We start from the raw sequence: 20697 nt of genomic DNA, 5'->3' as shown, positions 1-20697 counted from the left end.
CTTTTTGGCAACCCGCAGAAAACAGCAGCACATTCAAAAAAACTGTGTTTCCTGAATTCTGCAACTGTTACTGACTGCCTGGGCATATGAATGTTAACGTTCACGCTAAGCTACATCGCATGATAGTGTTATAAGGCATATTTTCCATTATTATCAATTATCGTCTGGTATCTGTTTGTTGTAATCGGCATCAGGATATTTGCAAGACATCTGAGATATACAATAACACTGTCACATCGCCCAGCCCGCAAGCGCTGTGATTGGTCCACCAGAACTCCTCCCGTCAGGTAAAAAAACTGTGTTCTGGGTTCGGGCCTAATACAGACCCCGGAGCCCTCTCTTTGTTGAGGAGTGCTCCGGGCTTGGGCCAAATGCCGAGCTCAGAGCCCTCTCCTCGGACAGCACGCCAAATACGCATATCATTAATTCTATCTGACTTATTTGTAAGTGTGAACTCTTTAAAGATCAAAAGTATTAATGATGCAGATTTATTTTCACAGCCTTCTTTGGTCATATTTACAAAAGGTATAAATAATTTTGAGCTCAACTGTGTATATATTCATATATATATAATCCAGATCCAAAACAGTTAATCTTTTTGTTACATTTGGTTGTCTTTCATCCCTCAGGTCTGTCCTTTCCAAAACCACCAAGGATTCAAGAAATGTCTAGCCAGGCATTAGGATCAGAAGAAATAAATTATAAGTCCAGGTCCAGGAGTCCACTCCATGACTCTCACTTTCTGCTTCAAAGTTCTCGCTCTCCACGCCATCGGTCCCACACTCCCAGCAACAGGACTGTATGCCAGCGGTCCCACACTCCCAGCCACAGCACTCCCCGCCAACAGTCCCACACTCCGCACCACAGTACTTCACGCAAGAGGTCCCACACTCCATGCCAGGTGCCCCACAGTCCCCGCCACACCACTTCACGCCACCGGTCCCAGTCTCCGACCCACATCACCCCACGTCAGAGGTCCCAATCTCCGACCCACAGCACCTCACGCCAGCGGTCCCGCACACCACACCTCACCACTTCACGCCACAGGTCCAAATCTCTGACCCACAGCACCCCACGCCAGCGGTCCCACACTCCACGCCACAGTTTTTCACAGTGCTCCAACTCTTCTTATGAGTGCTTCCAAAGAACAAGTAAGGGGAACCAGCACAGAGAGGGTGGAGAGCTATTTCCATTAGATAATGGAAGTAAGTATACCACCTGATGTTCTTACGGAAAGTGGTATTTTTTGCAAATTTGACAAATATTTTTCATTCCAATTTAAATTTAGAATTCCAAAAGCAGGTCATCTATCTTCTGTCTGATATTCGGGCAAAGCTGTCAGAGGTGGGCCAAAACCATGAGCCCCCAGAGTCTCAGTTCCACCGTGAGAAGATGAACAGCAGGCGTGAGCTAAAAAATTTGGAAGGGCAACTGGCCGATGAAGAAAAGAGGAATTTGATGGTCAGTATAACTATGCCAGGCCAATACTAATAGTGTTTTTTCTATGTTTCTGATGGTGAAAAAAATTATATTTTTCAAAATCTTTTTAGGTGTCTCGGTTAGTCAGGATTGGGGGTACAGACCTTGAGGACTGTGTGAAAAATGTGATAAAAAGGTAAATGATACCCCACTTTAGTGCATTTCTTAGATCACTCATCAGGGATACAGACTGTGACCAAATGATCACATTTTGCAACCAAAATTTGAGAGTTTACGACCACATGTGCAACCAGTTAATATTTTTTTTACACGTTAACCGTGCGTCAATGAATCCTGAATGTATGGCAGGCCAATGAGTGTAAGATAGGGAATGGCCACTGTAAATGCTAATGTGTGGAGGGGGAAGGTCCTAGAGATAACTGAGCCCACGTTAATGTCTCTGTGAAGATGGAAACAAACATCACAACCTGCTATGAGCGTCTGAGAAATGAGCAAGTGAACTATTGACACGTTCAACTATTCAGTGCTTTTAACCACATAATGGTTAAATATTATTTACAGAGCATGTTGCAGGTTAACCGCCACTGTTAGTTAATGGTTACAGAAATTAATCAAGATATGTATCAGGGCTCTAGAGTGCGACCAATTTGGTCACACATGCGACCTAATTTCTCAATGGTGCGACTTAAAAAAATATCAGGTCCTACTGGTGCGACCAGGCGTTCGAGGGAAAAAATATGGTCTAGATCTATGTGTGTGTAAGTTTAAAAATGCGTGTGCCCTCCAGTCAAAGAGAAAGAGAGGTGAGTAGCCTTGCTCCGTCAGAGTGGATGTAGCCGCGATAAGAGAAGAGGAAAAGAACGATTGATAACTTTTTCGTTAAGAATGTTAAGTTAATGCCTGATCCGTCTGAAGATCATAACCAATGCTCTCTGACATTTACCTCCCGTCACATCAGCCCTGGTCCGAACCCGAAGACGGAATTAGGTAATGAGCCTCTTACAATCAAGTCAGAGCCAGAGCATAATTCTTTCGAAGAAAATTATTTGAACGTAACTCCGAACAGCAATGTCGCGTGCGCCCAATTTATAGAAAAAGCCAGGAGTCAGGACCGCTGTTTTCTTCATAATCTTACTTCCAGATCTAATTAACTTTTCGGTATTGCTGTATCGCTATTACTGCCCTGCCAGACTGTCTTAAATAGAGAAATAAGTTAATTCCTTGATTTGCGTTGTTGATTAATTAATAAATAATTCCCACCAAGGCTTTAGTTTATGCGCAAAAAGCATTAAAATGAATAGAACATGATGATTACGCTTTCTTTGGTGGAAAAAAAAATTTAATAAATAAGCCTACATGAAATGTGTTTCACTTAAATAATTAGCAAATTAACAAAACAAATTCAAAAGTAGCCTATGAGTTCATTTTTGTGTGACGTGCTCCTATTCCGATGCAGCACAAAAAAACTTTTTTTACCTATTTAAAAATGCACAATGTTTTGTTATTATTGTGAGTGTAGCTTTATACAAATAAATGTACACCATTACAGTTTTTAATGACTCGTATAAGGAAAATGAAATGACAACATGAAAATTATAAAATAGCCTACATGTTTATATTCTGTATTAAGCCACCATGGGCGCTAAACTAGCTGTGTTAAAGGGACAGTTCACCCAAAAATGAAAATTCTGTCATCATTAACTCTCCCTCATTTTGTTACAAACCTGTATAAATTTCTTTGTTCTGATAAACACGAAGCAAGATATTTTGAGGAATGTTAATAACCAAACCAAGCATGAGCCCAATTCACTTCTATAGTATGAAAACTAATTCTATGGAAGTGAATGGGGCTCATGAATGGTTTGGTTACAAACATTCCTCAAAATATTTTCATTCATGTTCACCAGAACAAAGGCATTTATACAGGTATGTAACAACATGAGAGTGAGTAAATTATGACAGAATTTTCATTTTTTGGTGAACTATAAATCCAATGCGGTCAAAAATTAGGGTGCACCTTACTTTTGTGCTGGTGCACCTATGAAAAAATGTTAGGCGCACCAGTGCAACCAGTGCAAAAAGTTAGTCTAGAGCCCTGTGTATATAATTTTAAAAATTCTCAAAAATGGTCTTAAAGACAAGTTTTTTTACGTTTTTGGTATTAAAGTTTTTTTTAATACACAATTCGACAATAACGTCACCAGTGGTGGATCTAGAAAACTTTACATGAGGGGGCAAACTGGGTGGCAAGAGTTTGTGGCAGGGGAGACAGTACATGGGAACCCCTTATGTCAGGGGTCTCCAACACGTCACTCACAAGCTACTGGTAGCTTGTGTCTTAATTCCAGGTAGCTCTCTCGTGGGTTTATTTTTTTTGTGTGTGATTATGGCAGCATTTGGATTTACAAGCGCTTGTGGTAGGAAAGACTAGGGTGGGTGTTTGACGTTACATTGAGCTGTGTAAACCGGCGTATGACATCAGTAATTTAACATGTATGATTAAAAAACAAACAGATAAGTCCGCCAATGAAGCCGAACACACCTTGAGTCGAGGTTTATTTAGGTAACACTTGTAATACATTTGAACCCATATTTGTATGAAAGAGTACAAGATTACTTAAAGTGGTATACATTTCTGTAATACGAGATAGTATGTTAAATGCATTTCAAAATAACACCGATTAGGACACCTATGTTTTTAACATTATCTTAAGTACTACTAAAATTTGCCTTCTGCATTTTTGTTTTGCTTTTCCCTCCATTGTACCGAAATTGAATCGAACCGTGACGCCTGAACCGAGATACGAACCGAACTGGGACTTCTGTGTACCGTTCCACCCCTAATCCACGTTGTACAATGCATTTATGTTGTATTAAGGCTTAATATTATATACAGTGCGTCTCATATGAAGCGCATCAGTTTGTGTTTATTAACCCTTTATTTTTATACAATAACGTTCTGACAACATAAAAAGTGTCCAGTTTTCTTGAGTTTTTGTGTTGTCTGATTGTTAGAGAAATTTTATATTCTACCATTTTCAAAAGTTATGACGATGTCCTGTTTTAAAATTCATACAATGTTTAAAAAACAACAGTTTTTATATGGACTTGTTTGCTTTATAAAACATTATTTCTTAATGTTCAGTAAAAATATTGCTATAAAAACACAATTTACTTATTAGGTTTAGATGTTGATTATTGGTTTCATTTTAAGTTACCATTATTATGATTAATGTTTGTTTTAGTTGGACTCTTGACCCTTGACTGTTTGTTTGCTTGCTAGCTTTTCCCTGGTTGTGTTAAAGGTATAGCTAAAGATTTTCCAGAATTTTGAATAAAAAATGCCACTCCACATGCACATGCGCAACACTATGTGCTTTAGGGATGTGCATTTATGTAATTTTTTCATTTCGATTAATCCATAGGTCTGAAGAACGAGTACTCGATTAACTGGGGGCGGGGCAATCAAAGGGGCGGGGCGTACACGTCATGGTGAAAATGAAAAGATTTTTATTAAAAACACGTAAAACTTAATTTCGAAGAAACTATGACAGAACAATGAACACATACTAGAGTTTTAATGAATTAACAGAGTTTTTAACAGAAACCTCTAACACAGGGGTGTCAAACTCATTTTAGGCTGAGGGCCGGATGGTAAATAATAGCATGATGTGAGGGCCGGATAATTTTTTTAAACCTTAGTGTGCTGCTAATTGTGTTATTAACCAAACAAACCAATGAATTAGTTTGTTCAGCAAGAAAACTAGAGAAACACACAGCTTTGTGAAAACTACATTTCATAAGGTCACACTCATACTGTATATTATACACACAAATTTATGTACAAAATCCACTGGCCTTAATAGGTTGAAAAGCCTTAATTTAACTTATTTTGCATTATTCCTTAATTCCAAAATTATTTATAAACCATCCACTTTTCTTTGGAATATATTTGTAATGAGAACAGTCATTTAGAAAATGAAAATGCTAGATAGGGCAGTGGCCCAAACCAAAAATGGCACTAAGGGGGGTGGTTTTAATTATGGTTTTAATAAAGTATTATAAATATATGATGTGTTATATTACTAGCATGTGATTATAATGGGAAATATAATAACAAGAATTAACACTCTGGGGTCGGCTGCGGCGCGGGCGCTGCAAACTCTTTATTTTTCGATCACTCCCCAAAGAGACTTAGATAACTCTGCTGATTTTTGACATACAGATATGATTTATACATCATTTAAAACGTTAAATTGTCTATTTTTAATTGTTTTTTTCTGTCCACTCCCAATAAAAACAGCATGTTGTGCTTTTCGCAAAATTAAGAAAATAAACATGATGCGCGTTTTGTTCTCTCTCCCTCAGTGAAGTCCTTTCAGAAACACGTCAGAAAAATGAACTGTTACTTAACGAATATTTGTCATATAAACAAAAGATAAATGTCTACATAATGCTTGGAATGTCTGCTTTTGGAAGATGTAAGTGAAATCGAAAACAAATATTGTAATTCGTTGTTAACTGTATTAGAAGAGAGAGATGTACCGTCTTTCTTCTGTTGCTTCATTATCTATAATGAGCCACGCCCCGCTCCATTGAAGAAAAGAGCAGAGATCATCCATATTCATTAGTCAACTCCACAGTCAATGGACATTCCGTCTCTGCAGCCATTCACTGCTGTGTTGAGTTTTAATCCGAGTGCTGGAAACATGACATCTACTTGTTTACTCGTGACTGTAACTAAAGTTATCTCCAGACGCGAGTGTGACTCGATCGACGTCCAAACGCACACACAAACACACAATACCTCATATTTGAAGCGCTTTGTGGTATCATTATAAAAGATGCGATTGCACACATCACATACTTGTTTACTCGCGCCTAAATCTCCAGACAGACGCGAGTGTGTGTGCTTCGTCAGTGTGACGGGATCGATGTCCGACATATAAATCCTTATTTACTTGCGGATGTGTGTCAGTTTCTCCAGACGCGAGTGTTTTCTTTGTCTTCCGTCAAACAGCTGAGGCGACGGGAAAGCACATACACAAACACGCGAGTCAGGAAACTCGACGCGCTTTTTGGTATTCTTATAAAATACGCGATTGCAAACAGTACAATCCTAATTTAGTTGCATCTAAGCGCATATCTCTGCACAGCAAGTTTAGTAAACACAGGATCACTCGCATGTGCACACATTCATTGCTTTCATGATCAACACGTGAGGTAATGGCGGCGGCTGTAAACAAACATTGATAAGTTTATCACGCGTGTCCCTGGTTGTGTTTCTACTATAATGATTACAAAAACACAAATAGGAGTCCAGACAACGATAGGCAGTTGTTCTTTTGAGCTTTTTACTGCACAAAAGTAAACCTCTCGCTGGCCAACCAAACACAAACCCTGTGTTCACTTTATGATGGCCAAACAGTACCTTTACCATGATTAGGCTACTATGGTTTTTAAAAGGTAACTTATACTTGTGATATTAATAGAAAATATATATATATATATATATATATATATATATATATATATATATATATATATATATATATATATATATAATATATATATATATATATATATTGTGTGTGTGTGTGTGTGTGTGTGTGTGTTTACATTATATTGAAAAGTGAACCTTATCATGGTTTTACTACAGAGAAAGTTACATTCCTGTTGAACATCCCCACAAGGCTTATTGTGTGGCTCATTATTCAACTCTTTTGTCTCTCAGCTGTCAATCACTGATTATTCAGGAGATTTCCCGCCTCCACGCATACAGCCTTTCCCAAGCAAAAGTGTCTTAGAAATTGTAAATCAATATCTTGCTTTATGTGATTGAGTAGGCCATATGATTTTCACATCATTTTGAAGAAAAAACTCTAGACTACTAGATCCTATTTTGAAAAGTCTTGGGAAACATGTTTAGAATGAGTTTTGTGGTGTTATATCTGTGACTTAAAAATTTTGCTTTTTCAAAAACCACGCATAAACATTTTTCTCTCAAAAATACAAACATGTACATACATGTTGATTATATGATATTGTAGCCCAGTTTGTGATGAACACAGTGTTATGAGACTTTTGCCATTAATATGTTTTCACGCAACTGAAAAAAGCACAAATGTCAGTGCATGTCAAAACTTCCCAAGGGCCCTAAAAACCCCTTAGACCCCAGAGGGTTAAAGTGTGACAATCTGCTAAATATTCAATATGATTTACCTGCTGGCTTGATGGAGCTTTGAATCCATGTTTGCAATGTTGAACTGCCTTTAGCAGCCTCTCTTTCCGTTCTCTGTCTTTATTTTGTCAAGGCATTGGTGTTTTTGTCTAAAAAAGTTTGCCAACAACAGCAAGTTTAGTGTTTATATTAACTTAGATCTGATCGGGAAGATTAAATCGATTGGACAAGCATTGTAACGTTAATACTAAGAACGTGAATATTTTGTTGTTTGCTTGCTAAGTTGTTAGCACTTTTAGAACACTGATAGCAAATCATTACCGGAAGAAATACATAAACAAACTTCCACATTACTAATTCTGTTGTTTAACAACTGATTTAATGTAATGAATCTACCTGTTAATGTAACGAACTTCAGAAACTGTCGTCTTCAATCTCCAGGCAGAGAGTGGACAGAGATGCTGCGGAGCGGGCGGGAAAACACGAAGTGGATTACCGGAATCAGTGGCTCTTTAGCGGAGCAGTAACAATAAAACTGCAAGATTTTTGGGCACCGTGTTTAGTCTAGTCTATGTTCCGCGTTTTGCTGCTTTCCGCAAGTCTCTCATATTAAAAACGAACTAGACGCCCGCCTGAAAGGGTTTTTAAAATATGTATTTCATATTCAATAAAACTGTATAGATCATCACGTGGGCCGGATTGGACACCTTTGTGGGCCGTATGCGGCCCGCGGGCCGTATGTTTGACACCCCTGCTCTAACAGGAAAAGCTGCGTGATGGAATGAAATTAAAGGGTTAACAAACACAAACCGAAGCGCTTTCTATATGATGCACTCTGCATAATATTAAGCCTTTATACAACATAAATGTACAACGTCCATCTATCTGCACAAATGCAAGACTTCAACTAAGTTTTCAACTAAGTTATCTAAAAAAAGAAAGTTTAACTCCCTTTGTGGATGTGCATCATAAACAGCGCACTTTTAAACACGTCCAGTCAAAGCACAAGCTTCATAACATTAAGCAGCTTTAAGTGTTTTGCTATCATTTTAGCATTTAGCTGTGTCGTGTCGTCCTCTTACCTCAGTCAAGATGTAATGTAAATGCTCGTATGGCTCTCTGGTATCTCTTGACATTTGATGTTTAAATATGAGATGATAACCCATTGAACTTTTGACGGCGCTGTACATTTTGCACCTGACTGACTGTATTTCCGAAGATCACGGCATCCTTTTAAACCACAGTGCCTCAGTGATGTGAGGTGTGACCGGCTTCGTGGGCTCGCGGGCTGCCGGGCATTACGCGGACCGGCGGGTTGCTGATGCGCGGTCGCGCGGAATTATCTGTTTGTTTTTGAATCACGCATGGTAATGCTACTGATGTCTTACGTCGGTCTGCGTAGCTCGACACGACGTCAAATACGCATCTCCAGACCCAGTCTTTACTACCACATGCGCCTGTAACGCTAACCAGACACCCAAATGCCGCCATATCCACAATAAATAAACAAATAAACCCACCTGCCACAGTGACTTTTTACCAGCCATTTTTTTTTTTTTTTTGCCTGAATAGTGAATGATAACACTGTTTTTAATATATGAATTAAATATAATTATTTTTTAGAGCTACAAAGGTGAATTTCTCTTTGTCTTAAGTCTGTGTCATTAATGTTAATCAAACAACCTAAGTATGTTAATTGAGGTTACGGTCTCTTTAAGACCAGCACAGACACAGTTTTTGACTCTCTAGTCTCTATACATACACTTAAGTTAAGACATGACATAAAATGTTTTATTAGAATAAGAATACTGCTGAGATCATTTTGTTATTTATATGTGCCCTGTCAAGAGCAGAAAGATTTTATGTATGCTTGCTTTTAGTAACGCGTCTCTCCGATGTTCCCTATTGAGTGCCCTTAAACCCGCGCGCACACAGAGACGGAGGGGGCACAAACTGCGCACATAAACGCCCCACATACGTTGTTTTTCATTACTCTATTCGCAAAATGTATGTTAATATACTACAGTATAAGACACAGTAGCGCAACTCTCTTTAAAGTTTACACATCAAGAGTTCTGATCCGTCACAGCAGCACTACACATCTGTGAAACTACGATTATACTGTAGCCTATGTCAGCATTGCGTTCACATCCCATCTCACCAACAGTTTAATACTTAACTTACTCGCACATCCAAACGTAGTCAGAGAAGTGCCTCATCTTTTTTCCAATCGCATGAACGTTGCGAAACAGCAGTCGCATCCTCTCAATGAATCACTCAATTTGCATCAGTGATATGCGCAGGTTGATAAGAAATGAGCGGGTGCCGGTTACCTAAACAAATATTTTAATGATATTCGGGCCGCGGTCAGTCGGTCGGGTTTAAAAACTATTTTGAACAATTGCGGGCGGGTTAGTTGAAAATGTCGGTCGGGAGTGGGTTGTTTATACATTGACCCGCGCATCACTGATTTGCATTGGCTACCCACCAATGTGGCTGGTAGATTGACAGTGTTACCCGCCAATTGCAAAATCCACCCGCATTTGGCGGGTGGTCGGGTGTTAATTTCAGGCCCTGCCCACAATGCAATGCTAACATAGTTAGCCAGTTACATACACGCAGCCACTACATTTGAACAACACAAATTCTTAAAGCTATCCCTAGTGTTTTGTCTGCACTGAAAGTTAATGTCACGTTCGGGGTCTCAATCGCCATGAGTGAGAACTCATTCTCTATCTAAATAATGTACACTTGTAGGCTAAGTCTCGGCATTTGAGCAAGACGAAGAAATTTTAAAAGGACCCTCTTAAAAAGTTTTTAAAAGTCCTCTCGTCGCCTGCAGCTCTTCTAAAGGTAAAATGCATTCATTCATGGTGTGAGATATGTCAGTGACATTGTTTTCTTTTGCTGTTATTTGGTTATGTACTGGTCTTTATGATTTGCGTGAGTTTTTCAGTCTTGCACTTTAGCGTCATGATAAGTTATGGTTTTACTGTAGTGAGGGATTTATTTGCGACAACAAATTGGCCGGCTGTAATAATCCCGCTTATTTCATGGCTAGTTGCTATACGAGTAAATATATAGACATAACATTTAGATTTTATGTCTTTATTAACTTATTTTTAAGAAATACAAACCTTCTGGGAACACGTACGTTTCATAAGGGTGAAAGCCAGACGCGTTAAAACAAGTTAAAAGTCAAAAGACGAACATTCGGATTAATCAATGTAAATACAATCTTATATACGTTATTAATTATGAATATTTATTCTGTATAATTTGAAGGTGTTAAACTCCCTGTTAATGTGACTCGCACGCAGCACCTGAGTGAGGCTGTGTTTCAGGCGGTTGTTCAAGGAATAAAATACCTTTGAATGTTGCGACTGGCCAATCAGTACCAAGCATTTTACAGTGCCATGTAGTAGTAGTAAAAATAATAATAATATACTACTTATCATAATAAAATAATAAGATGAACGAGGTGCCCCCCCAGTGAAACAGGAGGCCCCCTCATTCTGTATTCTCTGGCGCCGACCCTGGATCAAGAGTCCAACTAAAACAAACAATGATCACTATCATGGTGACTCTAAATCAAACAAAACATCCACATCTAAACTAAATAAGTGAATTGTGTTTTCTATAGCAATATTTTTACTGAACATTAAGAAATAATGTTTTATAACAGTTTTAAAATAATAAAATGCAATGTTTCTCTATCATTTATATAACAAGCAAACAAGTCAATATAAAAACTGTTGTTGTTTAAAACATTGTGTGAACATTAAAACGTGACATTGTCATAACGTTTGAAAATGGTAAAATGTAAAATAACATTTCTCTCTAACGTTCTGACAACCCAGAAATGTTCTGAGAACGTCAAGAAAACTGGACCCTTTTTATGTTGGCAGAATGTTTTTGGGAACGTTGGGAACTTTCAGGGAACATTCTTAGAACTTTTCTCTGTTAGCTGGATATAAAATTAACTGAAAACATAAACACAAAAAACATACAAAAACTTTAGATTTATTAAAGGAACACGCCCAAATTTTGGGAATCTAGCTTATTCACTTTATCCCCCAGAGTTAGATAAGTCCATTCATACCTTCCCTTACGAAAATTAATCATAGTTCAAGACCAAAAAACCATGGTTACTATAGTAAAACTGCTGCTGTGGTGGCAGCCCCGTCCGGAGTCACTCACTCAACCAAGGCTTGATATTGTCCGTGCGCAGTCACCCAGAGCTAGACGACACAAGTTCTTATTTCTATAGAGGAGACAGGAATAAAAAGGACCTCGCTTGGAAGAGTGTCAGTAAGGACTTTGGGCAACCTAGTAAGTTGTAATACACACTTCACTTTTGAGTCACGTGAAATTTATCGACCCGCGCCATTTATTTTCCCCTATAGTAAGGTTACCAAATACAAACTGGTAACTCTTTCAATAAATGCACAGTCAACATAAGTCATCCTATAAACAGACAACCGCAGAGCACTTGCCCCTCCCACAAGAAGTGGAGTTTGCCTCTGACGCGCGTCAAATGCTGGCTTTTTCCGTGCGTCTACTTTGCTCTATACGCGGGAATGCATCCAAATTGTTCAAGCGGCAAACCACGCGTGGTAGACGCGATTTTGATGCCCAAAACGCGTTTGGTGTAAACTCAGACTAAGACATTCCTTTTCTGCTTAAAGGCGCAGCATTTCTGGTCTCTTAGTTGATTTGTTCAATAATCATAACAATATTTATTACTGATATTAATTGGTTGTCTTTTTTCTTTTATCAGAGTTCTTACAAACAGACTAATGGCTACAATGAATATGGATGGCTCAGGGGTGAAGAAAGCCTTTGGAAAAACACGGCTATGTCGTGTTATAATAGGTACTACATTACTTTTTTGTATGATTAGATGATATACTGTTGTGTCTATTCAGTGTTCAAACTTTTAGCCATCACAGATGCACAGTGGCAATACTGTAGGGGTGTAATAATAATTGTGCAATTATTATGTCCAGTTTCTCAATGAGTTACGGTCAAATGCTGACACATCCAAAAGCAAGAAGGCGCTCTCATGCATAAACTCAAAATATGCACAGTTAATTACCTACAAATGTTCAGACAATATTAACCCTGCAAGCAAGCCTACGATGGTCCTTTATAGGCCCACTTAGGGCCAGCCTAATGGCGCTTTTCCATTGCATAGTACCCCACGGTTTGGTTTAGTTTGGGTCGGGTCAGCTTACTTTTGGGAGCTTTTCCATTAGGTGCAGTATGTGGTACCCGATACTTTTTTTTCGTACCACCTCGGTTGGGGTTCCAAGCGACCCGAGCTGATACTAAACGTGACGCGAAAACACAGTAGATCACTGATTGGTCTGAGAGAATCGTCATTACCAGGCAGCGTCATCGCTATAATGTTAGCTTTACCTTTAGTTCTAGCTTGCGCTGTCTCGGGCAAACATGTTGTCATCTGTGCTCTGCGATAAGTTCCCAAACTCCTGTTTAGGGATGATAAACATCCACATTTGCGATGAGCACGTCAGCATTATATATGCTTAAATGCAACTTGAATGAGGCTCAGCGGAGCGCCGTCGACTGACACCATGGGTGTTTGAACAGAAACTGTCATGTGAGACAGGTAGTGATAAACGCGATGTGCAAAATAAATTTGTGGTGGCCAATTTTAATTTTGTGGCGGACTGAGAAATAAATAAATGTATGGGTATATACAACAACGCTCTCACTTGTATGATGTCACAGTAGTAGGCAGCGCAAATATAACGACACGGCTATAATCCCTCCCACTACGAAGTGATACCAAACCCGATGGAAACGCTAACCACGCCAAAGTGAGGTGAGCTGACCCGACCCAAACTAAACTAAACCGTGGGGTACTATGCAATGGAAAAGCGCCATAAGGGCCCCGCGCAGTTTGCTCACTGGCAAAACGTTGGCCCCTTAGCGCTGGCTCTGCACGGGCAGCCCCTCACTTAGCCCCCAGGAAGCCCTCACATAGAGAAATTCCCAGAGTTAAATAAACGCTGCTGGATGTAAATTTTGTCCCAATCTTACAGAGTGTTAAAAAGTAACACTGAAACAGAATTAAAAGCTCTGTTATACTCTTTCTCAACATCTCTGTCTGAAACCTAAAATTGCATTTTACATCTTACTTGTAGAATCATTTTCTTACTTTAGGTTTATTAATTTTTTTAATATCTGCTAATTTTAAACTTTAAATGAGTGCTAATTGTGGCTTCATATTCATTTAGGTGCTGTACAGTGGTCCAAACCTTCAGGGTCAGAGGCTGAAATCAAAAAATACATGGGGAGTTATCTACGGTCTGCTCCTGATAGATGTGGGGGTATGGGACGACAAAAGGGGAAATCGGCAGTTGATGTGTGTTCAGATTCTGATAGCCTTTAACCTATTGTTTGATTTACATGTTTGTTTATTTGTTCATCTACAATGTTTCTCTTTATGTTTTATTTAACTTGAACATTGGTTGCATTAAATTCCTATATAAAACGGTGCATCAATTAAAATGTGTATTTGTATTAAATTTTTTAAATCTTAAATTGTATCTGTCAAATAAAATATGTCTTACATTTAATTCTGTTGTGTCTTTATTTTTGTGGTCTAGAATAGGACATAAATGGGTTAAAAAAATGCTAATCAAATGAATGTCAAAACTTGACGTCAATTTAATGTCAAAGTTTTGACATCAATTTGATTTGCATTTTTGACCAATTCTTTGATGCCTATGTTTGACGTCAATTTGATGTCAATTTGACATCAATTGCCCGCTGGGTAACAATTCAATTATTCTAACATTAGGGGAACGTTAAAATAACCTAAAGATAACACTGGGGGAATGTTTATTTTCTTAAAGAAAACATTCCTGACTAGCCAAAAACCTTGGAAAAAAACGTTCTAGAAACCAAAAACTAACATATGGGGAACGTTTTGGGAACCAAATTGTTAGCTGGGGAAGGGCAGGAATAGTTGGCTTACATGGAAATCCAGGATTTATCAATATTCTACATTAAACAGAGTATTTTTTATTTGGGATACTCATATTCATTTCGGGCTACCAAAAATTTAAGAGTGCCTGCCCGAAGGGCTACTAGAAATTTTAAATTTTGCGAGCCCTGAATTTATAAAATGTATAGGGGATGTATATTTGTAGGAGAGTTTGTAAACTGATGAAACCATGGGTAAGTGGATCCACCCACTGTATCTCAGCTTCTTAAAACTATTATTTCCATGTAACCATACAATTTGGAATCTTAGTAGTCACTAATGGCATGTTGTCATATACATGTTTTCATCATTTAGAATACTAGGAAACATTCTAAAATTAGGTTAGACTTTTTGTACTCTTAATAATAAATAATAAAATACCTCATTGACTATTTTGGGTGTGCTATGGATTCCATACTCAAAAACTTACACTTTGGCTATCATTCTTTGTTGTGTTGTTGAAATGTACATTGTCATTTTGGACTTCAACTGCATTTCCAGCTGGCTCTAAAACCTGAAAAATAAAAATCCATGTTTTAAAAATCATCATATTGCTTGCAGAAAATACTAACATATAAATCATTGACAGAGTTTAGTATCTAAAATTTGACAACTTAGAAATTTACATTGACATCTTGGACCATAACTTGATTTTTAGCAGGATACGAAACCTGAAAAATAAAAAAAACATGTTCTCAAACATCATACCGCCTACAGAAAATACTCACACATAAATCATTGACAGAGTTTAGTATCTAAAATTTGACAACTTAGAAATTTACATTGACATCTTGGACCATAACTTGATTTTTAGCAGGATACGAAACCTGAAAAATAAAAAAACATGTTCTCAAACATCATACCGCCTACAGAAAATACTCACATATAAATCATTGACAGAGTTTAGTATCTAAAATTTAGGGATGGGCACCGAACTCTGTACTTTTATAGGCACCGACCGAATTGGGCCGGTACTCCCGAGTATCGATGCACATAAAATCAATCGGTGCTCAATTTCGGTACCTGAGAGAACACGTCAGCGTGCCGCATGAGTCTGGTACGTAGCAAAAGCGTGTGTGTGCGAGAGAGAGATTGTGTGGAAAGTGACACCCCTTTGGAATTTGCTCAATGGCTAAAAGAAAGCGCTCTAAATGTGGTTACATTTCACAAAGGATGATGCAGACAATGTTACCTGCAATATTTGTAACAGTAAGTGCAAGGCAGGCAGTGGTAAATATATGCAACCTGAGCAGTGTTAATTTCGTTGACGAAGACGATGATGAAATATATTCGTCAACTAACCTTTTTCACGGACGAAAACTAGATAAAACTGTTTGGACATTTAATATGAACATACACACGTTTCATTTTATAAGAACCGAAGCAGATAAACGAACGAGAAATTTTTTTTAGGCATTCATGTTCTTTTGGGTACTTTGTTACTATAATGATACTTAAGTGTTATTGGTTTAAAAATGTAATAAAACTTACATTAGTCCTGTGCCTCAAAGGTTTATAGTCGGTACAATAAATGTTCTGTGTGTAGGGATTTAGACAATTTGTGCAAAACCTGGATGATGAATCACGCAGGTAAGGAACCTGTTGCATTCTCCTTAAAACCTAATAAGTAAAAACATAGCACTTATAAATAAGCAGTCTTTCATAATAAAGTTTACCATAGTGAAATAATGTAGAACATTCATTTCAATTAATACTTTCTTTGTGCTAAATTTGGTGTTTCCATGTAGTTTGCACAGTAATATAATATGTAAGCAGTCTTTTATAATAAAGTTTACTATAGTAAAATAATGTAGAAATTACCAAGTGAAATCGTTTTATAATCATTTCAACGAATACTTTATATGTGCTACATTTGGTGTTTCCATGTAGTTTGCACAGTAATATAGTATGTAAGCAGTCTTTTATAATAAAGTTTACTATAGTAAAATAATGTTAACAAGTGAAATAGTTTTATAATCATTTCAACAAATACTTTCTATGTGATACATTTGGTGTTTCCATATAGTTTGCACAGTAATATAGTATGTAAGCAGTCTTTTATAATAAAGTTTACTATAGTAAAATAATGTTAACAAATGAAATAGTTTTAAAATCATTTCAAAAAATACTTTCTATGTGCTACATTTGGTGTTTCCATATAGTTTGCAAAGTAATGTAGTACATTATAATTACCTTTTGGATGTCTTTGCAACACATTTTCATCTTCGTTTAGCATTCTGTCAGAGCTGTCGGACACCTAAAAAATTAAATCCAATCTCGTTCATTGACGGAGATCGTTTATATCGTAACGGCCTTCTGAACTCTCTGGATCGAGCTCGAAGTGGTAAGGCAGTACAGACACCATCGTTTATAGAGAAATATAATGATTGTTTACGTTGCCTGTGACTCTCAGTCGGAACCGGAAAACCCACGCGTAGTCAGGGGCGTAACCTTTCAAACACACGCCGAACCCAGTTGACCAATAACAGTGGAGTAGTCATCTGACCAATCCGAATACACTAGACATTTTGGGAGGCGGAGACAGGAACTAAATCCGAGCGTTTTCCAGACAGGCAGAAATCGGTGAGGTATGTAAGCAATTTATAAGACTCACAATGCATTAGTTCAAGTTTTAATAACATGTATGTACTATGGGATATTACAATAACGTGCTAATTTATTAGCATAATTGGTGCTCTTTAACTTGAATAAGGTGCAGTTTGGGGTTGATTGTAACATTTGCATGTGTTTTTTTTACGATCCGCAAGTGACGTTGTTGTCAAAAGCAGAATTGGCCATTCAATGCATGCATTTATTGATTTATAAATGATAAATAACAATCATCAATTAATGTATTAATAATATTTGACAATTTAAAACTCCCGTTCCTTGTGTTTTTGAAGCTTTGATTGTGTTTATAGTGGGCAATATAACATGTGTTCATGTTTCACGTGTAATAAAACTTGGTATTTTTCACAACATTTTCTTATCTGTATAGCGCTGTTTTCACTGTCCTCAAAACAGGCTGATGTCTTCCTTGTTCAATGAAGTCCCTCCTTCAGAAATACGTATCGAGTTCTGATTGTGTAGTTTGTTTAGTGTGTTGTGATTCAATAGCTGCTTATCTTAGCAGAGCCGTTTGAGCCAAAGCTGGTGACTGACAAATTCCTCTGGGCGGAGTTTAGTCCAAAAACTGTTTAACTGACGTCATTAAAGCAGGAAATAGAGGGATGTAGTCCAAACCGGCCATACGTTGTAGGCTTTGAAAGAGGAGTTCTGTTAAAGAAAATATATCGCCTGGCAGTGAACTTTAAGTTTTATCATTGTACAGGTATTGTTTATGCTATTATAGTGTAAGGATGACTCAGATAGAACGGGATCCATTTGCGGATGTTTAAACAAACCAATTTATATAATATTTGTTAAAATAAACCAATCTTACAAACAAATCCAAATCGAAAGGCGCGAGGGTAAATAGAGACAGGCAGGCTGGTCAATAACAAAAGGCAGTCCAATCCAGGCAAACAGGTACAGAGGGTAATCCAAAGACAGTAAACAGGCAAATAGTCATAAACAGGCAGACAGATAAACACTCAGAATAAACGCTCGGTATGCAGGGTAAACTGGCAATACTTCGCGTTAGGGCTAAGCCAGCTTGGAGCTTAAGTAGGGACAAGCGGGAAATAATCAGAGAAGTAGAGGGCGGCACCACGTCAGTACTCCCGAGAGGGCTCCCTCTGGTGGCGGCGGTATGGACGTTACATATAGCAACATTACACACTAACTAGGGTTTAAAAAATGGGATCAGAAAGAACGTGATCTTTAAATTGCTCGCCAGCATTATTAGTCAATTAAGAAATATTAAAGAAACAATGAAATGTCTATTTAAATAAATATGTAAATATAGCTTTTATTTGAGAGGATTTTGATTTCATATGTTAAGATATGCGGATTGATGTTCTTGGTTTCATTAAATAGTGGTTAATCACAAATAATAAAAAAATTTATATATACCTTTTAAAAAGCGATCATCTTAATCTTGTTGGACTTTTAAATACCTACACTGTGGTGGAAATGAGAAAGTTATGATTTTTTAAAGTGTTTCGTCAAGCGGAAGAGGTCACAGTTTTTCATAGTTTAATTGTTTTAATTGGGTACAAAAATGACCCCTAATTTTCAAATGTAAAAATTCCATAACTTTTTTTAATAATTATCCGATTTTAATCATTTAAACCCCATTTTAAAGGTGTTATCTATCATATGGTTGTAACGGTGCTTTAAAGAAAGCGAGTGAGAAGTGAATCCATGTGCAAAAGGTTTTAATATGTAAAATCCCCAAAAGGGCCAGCAAACAAATCCAAAGGGCAAATCCAACTTGTAATCCAAATACAGGCAATAGTTCAGGGCAGGCAGCAAAACAGGCAAAATCCAAAATACAAGCACAGGTCAAACACAGGTAGATACAGAACAGGTAACAGGTAGGGATGGCTCCCGCGAAACTGACGTTTCGACACTGTGTCGAGATCCCGAAGCGTAAATGTTTCGAAACACTGCTCCGAAATGTGATTCGAAACACCCATGTCACGTGATGAAGTGATTCGAAACACCAAGCGGTGCATTTCACAAGTATTTCGAAAGGTGGCGTACCTGTCGAATCTGCTTCGATTCTTAAACTGACAGGGTAGGAAACAAAACTGACAATACCTCATAGATGCGTTTTGGCAAGATCAAATACTATAAATTACTGAAAAGAAGTAATTTTTCCTCAGAATGTGAGAATGTTTTCAAAGGCTGGAGAAATTATATGTAAAAAAGTAGCTGGTTGAGTTTATCAACACAGAACAATTTATATATGTGAATAAAGATCTTTATATCTAAACAACGTGGCATATTATGGCTTGATATATTTTATGAATCTCTTTTTATTTATTTGGAATATCTCTATTCTATTTTTTTTTTCATTAAATAGCCCCAAATAGCCTATAGTTATCGACAATTGTGAGCCTAAAAGCTCATGTAGTTGTCAAACAGATGTTAAAACAACAGCAAAAACCATTTTTTTATGATGACGTAGCGCATGCATTTCCCAGGTTTGATCCTAAGATCTACGCATGAGAGTCGAGAGCACTATCCACTCTCCCATTCTATCACTTGTGTGTCAATCAAACAACATGTGGGATACAATTTGTCAGCCCTCGTCTAAAATCTTGTCAAGGCTGCTTCATGTAAAGACATGCAAACGACCGCTAGGTGTCACTGTGGAGGCGGTTTCGGATTGATGTTTCGAAGCCTCGAAAAATACGGCACAGTTGATTCAACTGTTTCAGTGTTTCACGAAGCCTCGCTCTGCCCACCACAAGTAACAGGTTTGCAGATTCAGAACATGTAACAGGTTTACACAGAACAGGTAAAAGGCTGGCATACAAAGTAATATTCAGCCCAAAACTGGTGTACAGGAAGTGACTTAAATACAAAACAGACAGGATGTGTGAAGCGTAACATGGCACGATGAATTTCAAAATAAAAGTCAGAACAGAGCAGAGTATCAAAATAAAAGTCCAAAACACAACACACAACCAGAACATATAACAAACCATTACAATGGTTATATATGAATTTTCTAGTATTTTTTGTCACATACCTACAAATACAAAAAAAAACAGACGAAACAAACAATTTTACCTCAATTATAACATCAGGCAGGCCAGATGCCATCCGGGAGAGACTGTCTTTTAAATCCAGCGTTTTTGCCATCAGGGCCTCCAATGTTGTCAGGATAGTTCCATAAAAACAGTTTTCCTCCCATTGAAGAATATCTAGGGCCATGGCCAGCGGTTTGAGAATCACGCAGTACTCTCAAATAAACTGGTACTCCCTGTCAGTAATGCACCTGATGCCCAGGTGGATGCATAAGTTGTGCAGGTCAGTGATGGGGATGTCCATGACCCTGCACAAAGCCTCATAAAAACGAGTTCCATCTGGTCGTTGTGGGAACCAGCAGCTTTCTCCGGCTTAATTTTTCCACAGTTTCTGATGCATATGCTGATCTGCTCGCTTTGGT

The 20697-nt window shown here is 37.8% G+C and overlaps 1 protein-coding gene across 1 annotated transcript; it reads left to right on the top strand.

Moving 5' to 3' along the window:
- Positions 1–295: 295 nt before the first annotated feature.
- On the top strand, positions 296–14261 carry LOC135745075 (uncharacterized). The gene is made up of 5 exons (XM_073816130.1): positions 296–1205; positions 1289–1461; positions 1551–1615; positions 12402–12496; positions 14257–14261. The coding sequence occupies exons 1-5, from the start codon at positions 665–667 to the stop codon at positions 14259–14261; spliced, it is 879 nt and encodes a 292-aa protein (XP_073672231.1). The 5' UTR covers positions 296–664.
- Positions 14262–20697: the final 6436 nt, after the last annotated feature.

This window comes from Paramisgurnus dabryanus, chromosome 10 (genome assembly GCF_030506205.2).
Source record: "Paramisgurnus dabryanus chromosome 10, PD_genome_1.1, whole genome shotgun sequence".
NCBI classification, from domain to species: domain Eukaryota; kingdom Metazoa; phylum Chordata; class Actinopteri; order Cypriniformes; family Cobitidae; genus Paramisgurnus; species Paramisgurnus dabryanus.
This window is presented reverse-complemented; position numbering and strand designations above follow the sequence as displayed.

What these genes read in the sequence shown, in the direction of transcription:
- LOC135745075 (XM_073816130.1), top strand. Translation starts at nt 665, where the DNA reads ATGTCTAGCCAGGCATTAGGATCAGAAGAAATAAATTATAAGTCCAGG. An exon ending in AAGAAAAGAGGAATTTGATG is followed by an intron (nt 1,462 to 1,550) that starts GTCAGTATAACT and finishes AAATCTTTTTAG; the next exon opens with GTGTCTCGGTTAGTCAGGAT. An exon ending in GTGAAAAATGTGATAAAAAG is followed by an intron (nt 1,616 to 12,401) that starts GTAAATGATACC and finishes TTCTTTTATCAG; the next exon opens with AGTTCTTACAAACAGACTAA.